General features: G+C 40.5%; 1 protein-coding gene across 1 annotated transcript in view; it reads right to left on the reverse strand.

The window, feature by feature from the left end:
* DMD (dystrophin) overlaps positions 1-2,936 on the reverse strand; it is a 2,981,380-nt gene extending 2,978,444 nt beyond the window's left edge. The window contains exon 1 of the mRNA XM_040336499.1: positions 2,607-2,936. Within this exon, the coding sequence (XP_040192433.1) occupies positions 2,607-2,691 (85 nt within the window). The 5' untranslated portion in view covers positions 2,692-2,936. The remainder of the gene's footprint in view (positions 1-2,606) is intronic.
* Positions 2,937-6,688: the final 3,752 nt, after the last annotated feature.

The following is a 6,688-nucleotide window of genomic DNA, read 5'->3' on the forward strand; positions in this document are numbered from 1 at the left end:
ATAAATGACTCGATACACCCTGACGTAAAGTTGCCACCTTATCCCTTTAAACCTGAACACATATTAATTACACAGACTCTGAGGCTAATTTAATGTATATAAGGCACCATGTGAGTTTAATTACCACCGTAATCAGCCACAGAAGCTGTGTAATTAATATGTGTTCAGGTTTAAAGGGATGAGGTGGCAACCCTACCCTGACATCTAAATGTATAGCTGCTAGGAGCAGTCAACAAATGCACAGCTGATATTGGGATTTAACATACAAAATATCCATACAATTAACAACAATATAAAATATAAATCAGCATGGGATACACCACAGCCTCTGTCATCAGTCTTGCACTCTCCACCACTCTGCTTGTTTTGTGGCTTGCTCGTGCACATATAAAGGAATAAACTTACATTGTGAAATATCGTTTAAAAAGTTTATTTTCCAAAAAGTCAGTTAAGTCAGTCTCTTCCGCCCTATGACTGGCAGCAGCCTCACAGCACACACTGCAGTTGCATGTAGTGCGAGGCTTCGCCGCACTTCCGCCCTGTGTTTGGCACTGGCCTCAATGACTCTATTGCGCAATGCGGGACAGTGACGCCATTACGGCGGATCGATGGGCGGAACAATCTGACGCCTAGTACTATATAACTGGTCGCCGAGAGTTGTTGCCACGCCCTCAGATGAAGTCAGCCAATGACGAAACGCGCCAGGGCGTGGCCAACATCGAATGACCAAGAGACTGTGTACCCCCAGGATCAGGAGCAGAGGAGTGAGCCTGAGTGCCATCACTGTTGCAATCATCCTCAGAGGGAAAAAGGCACAGTAACACTAAACGCTTATCTGTATTTGCATTGTGGTACGCACATTTTAAAGGGGACCTGTGGGTTTTTGGAAAATAAACTTTTTAAACGATATTTCACTATGTAAGTTTATTCCTTTATATGTGCACGAGCAAGACACAAAACAAGCAGAGTGGTGGAGAGTGCAAGACTGATGACAGAGGCTGTGGTGTATCCCATGCTGATTTATATTCTTGGTTTGGTGAGTGCATCCCCAAAAGGGGAGAGTACCCCCCCCACGTGGTGAAACACAGCCCCCCTGGTGATAAGGAGCACATATTAAGACACTGTTTTTCAGCTGATGTTCATCTGCACCATTATTTGATACCTATTTAAATATAAAACTTTATTCAGAACTTACGTTTTGATCATCAAGCGCTGCTACAGTATACACTGAAATGTTTGACTTTCGTCACTAATTTTTGTTTACTGTCATTTGCTATTTACTCCGTTCAGTGGCTGCTGATTTATGCATCTTATTGTTTTTATTTCTTAATCAGCGATCTTAACTGTTTATTCCTGTGCGCTGAGTAGTGCTATATTAGAAGGAAGGGCGGGTTTAGCACTTTTTTATACAATATAAAATATAAATTTAGTAAGATATATAAAAAAAATATATATAACGCTGACCAAAAAATTGCAAAAATGTTCCTTTAACTGAATAATCACGTGTGAAAGGCACAGTTTAATAAACACCCAAATACACCCTCATACCAATCACTTACTAAGCTGGATTTACTGTGATTTTAGTGCTGCAGATTAGCTATAGATAGCTGCCCACCACACTACAGCATGTCTAACATAACAAGGTCCATAACAGAAATATAATAATACACCATGCACACATTAACCACTCACAGCTGTTAAAGTTTGTAATGATTTCCTTTCTTAGTGGCCAGTGTTATACAATAAATGTGATTAGCAGCTTTTTAGGGATCCATAGACAGTATATTACACGTTACAACCTTATATAGCATGCTTAGTGAACTTGTAAATAAACTAAAAACACTGAATGGTCTATAAATTACTATGCTGGACTACTGCCATAATAAAGCAGAATGAGCCATGGCAGTTGTAACAGTATCCCACATGGAAGCATTACAGACGCTTCCATTTACAGCTCTACTGACCTGCCCCATTACACAAATGGTCGAAGTATCTGTCAGAAAGTCTATCACTACACAAAGGCATGGGAGTCACTTTTAGATCTCTGCAGGAGACTTGTACGTAGGAAAAAGACACATGAACCACACTGCTGCTATTCATTTCAGCCTTTGACATTTACTACATCCTAACAATTACAAACATAGGAGCTCATTTCTGTAAGATAGTATATATAAAACCTTATTTATAAAAGTTGGGCAAAACGAATGATGCACAATAGTAAATAGTAACCAATCAGATTTTGCTTCCTATTAATTTAGAGCAACAACAACAATAAAATATGGTTATGAATTATTGCACATTTCTATTATATGTCAAATAAGCCAGTAAGTTACTACTTATTTACTTTAAGTGATGTCAATTCAATAATATCATTGGGAATAATGAATGCACAACAGTTAAGGGGTTAACTGACCATTTGCAATGAACCTATGAAAGTGAAACAAAAGCTTCAGTAGTAAAAAAAAAGAAGGACAACTGTGGGACAAATCAGCTTATGCACCAGTACGCATACCATCATTAATGCATTAAAAATTCAGAATGACTTCAGCCATTTTTCATTCAAAAGTGTTTTGTTAGCAGCTGTTAATAAAAAAGACTGGCCTTACCGGATCGATTTTTGATGATGTCATTGAACTCATCCAGCGCTGCTTCGTCTCTGTTTACCTCCTCAGGATAAGCACTTTCTGCCATAGCGTACTTAGAACGGAAAGTTTTAAATCAAGGACCTGCACCAAGAAGTTTTTTGGTGTTCCTTTTTTTGCTGCTCCTCTTTTCCGTAAAACAAATGATTTCCGAAAGCTCCAAAGATCACGTTTTGTGCTATAGCCACTGAGTCAGACAGCCTGATAAAACTGCAGATAGAGTTTGCACTGAGACTGGAGAGTAAACTGTCAGACGCAGATCAGAGAAAACAGGTGCCGATCTGTTACTCCTTAAAATAGAAGCGCCCTGTTTAAAACGAATAGAATGTGAATGTGGAGTTGGGAATATTAAACCTGACACCTTATAAATCAGCATCAACTTGTAGATTCCAAAAACTATTTCCGCACTCTGCCCAATCAATACTAAGACCAATAAAGTTCCAAATTGCCAAAATAAACTTAGAGGACATACATAATTTAGTTATACCTCACTTAGTTGTGTACACTCAAGCTATGATGGCTTTGTGTTCAATATATATTGTATCATAAAGCTTAGAGAGGATGCCAAATATTGTAGCTGCTACTATTTATTCTGTAGTATTTGTTAGCTACAAAGGGTGGAAATTTGAAAAGGGACTCCAGGTATATACAGTTTAATGTCACATAGCAGGTTTCCTAATCACCACAAAAGAAAAAATATAGATTTTTTTTTAAAGACAAGTAATGTTTAATGTAGGTATAAACCCAAAATGTATAATATTTATTTAGCTAAAGCATTGTATATAATAAATAATAAACTTTTACTTTAAATTGTGTTTTTACTTTTTTTTCCCATCCTTTATTTTTTATTTTATTTTCCCATAAAGCATTTTATTGAGATAACAAAGCCATACATACAATGAGAATACATCAACATATGTTTATGCGAAATTACAGGGCATAATAACATATCATAAATACTATAGGGCCAGTAGGCCTGCAAATATTCCAATCCCACAATCTGGGACTGGTAGAATGTAGCAGTAGGACCGTTGATGATAAAACAATCCTTGATTTTTTTACATCTCTGTGCTGCTGGTCTCCTATAGCCTCTTTGCAGTCAATTCCTATCTACACATACATACTGCTTTGGTGGCTACATGTAATTTCTCAGGGTGGGTTTCATGAAGTCTAAGGCCCAGATTCACAAAGCACTTATGCCGACGTATAACAAGTTACGCCGATGTAAGTGCAAATGTGAGCCGTCGTATCTGTGCGCCAGACCCACAAACAGATATGCGCCTAAAACCAGGCTACACCCCGCCGACGTATCTTGCTTACGCCGGCGTAGGGTGGGCGTACATTTAGGCTGGGAGCATGGTGCCGCTCCCATTGATTAGCCATTCAAACATGCAAATGAGGGAAATACGGCGATTCACGAACCTGCGTGCGCCCGACACAGGCTACGCGAGGTGCGCGTAAGTTGTACATCCGGCATAAAGTTATTCCCCATAAAGGAGGTGCAACCCAGAAGCAGACATGCAAAGGTCTGCACCAGGGAACACAAGCCAGCGCATTTTACATTGGACGTGTGTCTGGCTGGGCGTAGGTTACGTTAACGCCATACGCAGTAATCCGGCGTAGTTTATGCAGTTTTTTTTCCGACGTGGTTGTGAGCAGGCGCAGGGGGATGCGTCCACATCACGGCGCATGCACAGTTCGTGATACGTATCTGTCTGGCGCTCATTTGCATGGGTCACGCCCACTTCCACCTACGCCGGCCTGCGCCCTCAAAACCTACGCCACGCTGACGCAGCGTTGGGAGCAATAGCTTGCTGAATGCATTGCTTGCCTCTCTGCACTGCGTTGGTGGTGGGAGTCACAGTATTTCTTCTTTTTAATGAAACAGCACAGATGAGTGGATGATAAACTGAACTATAAATGAGGATTGAGAAAGAAGAGTGGCACATTAACCTTATCACTGTTTTATATATATATATATATATATATATATATATATATATATATATATATATATATATATATATATATATAAAAAATAAAACAGTGATAAGGTTAATGTGCCACTCTTCTTTCTCAATCCTCATTTATAGTTCAGTTTATCATCCACTCATCTGTGCTGTTTCATTAAAAAGAAGAAATACTGTGACTCCCATCACCAACATTATGTTCACCTCCACTTTTGACCTTTCATACCAGGTCAAAACACGCTTTCCCCACTCTGGGGCACAAGAAAAACACTCCATCCTCCTCCAATTAACTCCTAGGTATTCCAGATTGTCTCACAAAAATGAGTTAATTGTTCTTTAAATAAGTAGTCCTGTCACTGCATACACGCTTCTACAACATAATTCATCCTCATGGTGTAGTATATGTTAAGAAGCATTTATTAAAAGAAATTTGCTACTGTCCATCATAGAATACCATCACCAGATGTTTGATGGCAAGTTGGAGCGGAAATCCGATGCGTTTCAAATGAAAACATTCTTCATCATATAACAGTATCACATTTATTGAAAAATGGGGAAGAAAAGTTGCGCTGACCATCAACAATAATAACCTGCAGCCGCCAGCACCAACAAAAGACAATGTTGTGTACAAAGAATGGAAAAAAAAAGTGCAGCGCTGAATATTAAGTGAAGTGAATCAAAAAATACGGTAAGTATTCAATTCAGTGAAAAATCAATGAAATTGACAAAAAAGGAAACACACCACCAAGTGGTATGGCAAGTGAAAAACAAAAGGTGATAACAATGCAGTAACATGGAGAACCACTAGGAGGTGGAATCTCTCTAAGTTGGTATGTAACTAAATAGCACCGTGATAAGTGATGTAACACATATGTGTAGGCAAAAAATAAATAATAAATTGAACCCCAAATGAAGTCCATATAAATGTGCGTGTTAATCCAAAATATATATGTGACAGTCCAAGGTCAGACTGGCATGTGCGGTCCGTTAAGGTGAGGTTGGTCAGGAGTTCTTATGGAGAAAAACCAGACAACACAAGAGTGGAAGATGGTAGTGATCTTCTCAGGTGTGGAAATCGGGTAATCTTGGTAAATAGTGGGATCCTCATCAGCAATCCACAATGGTATCCAGATATATAAATATAAAGATGGTTACTCTTACCAGAATACGTGGACATACACGTCAGCGACGGTATGTGAAATAAGCATGCACGAACTCCTAGGCAGCGGTGATGTCAGTAGAAAGCCTTTTGGTGTGCCAACCTTTGATCCACCAGAGCAGGGCATGCCCCAGTTGAAGAGCTCTGCTGCTCGAAACATGTCGGGTACATAGCTCATACGCCATAGAGTGGACGGAATCAATCGATTCAATGAGTGGCGTTGAAACAAATCTCACAAAAGGCGACAAGAGGAAAACCTCCCATGTATCCAAGATTTCAGAGATTTTTTCTGTTGAAAAGCCTGTGGCGTGCAAAACACAACCCAAAAACTCCACCCAGTGCAGGGAAAAATATGCATACACATAAAGAGTGACATCACAAAAAACTGCGACGGGTGCAAACGTCAGTGGTCCTCCGAAAAGGACCCGTCTCTGATCCCCCGGGGGGGTTAGGCTCCTGACAGGGAAAAGAGTTACTGTGGTCCATACAGCCGAAGCCATATGGACCCATCTTGGTCCAAGCAGCCGAAGCCACAAGGACCCAACATCCTCGGAGGGACTGCCGAAACAGAACCCTCCTCGGTGAGGCTCCCCCGAAGGGAGACCCCATGAGAGCCGGTGAACCTAACCAGAAGGCCGAGTCCACCAACTCCCAAGACTTTCAGAGACCGGCCCGAGGACCAGCACCCTACTCGCCACACTAAAAGTGCAAGCACCAAACAGAAAAAGTGACAAAACAAGACAAACAGGGGAAAAATAATAAAAGAAAGTGGGGAAAAGGAAGATGGGAAAGTGAGGAAAGTGACCAATGTGAAATACATTGGCCGGCCCTCCGGCCAGGATAAAAATTCCACTGGTCCTAGCCAAAAGGTGAAAAGTGTGTTGTGGAGATCAGTGACCTGAAGGTGCCACACGATG

This window comes from Rana temporaria, chromosome 2 (genome assembly GCF_905171775.1).
Source record: "Rana temporaria chromosome 2, aRanTem1.1, whole genome shotgun sequence".
NCBI classification, from domain to species: Eukaryota; Metazoa; Chordata; class Amphibia; order Anura; family Ranidae; genus Rana; species Rana temporaria.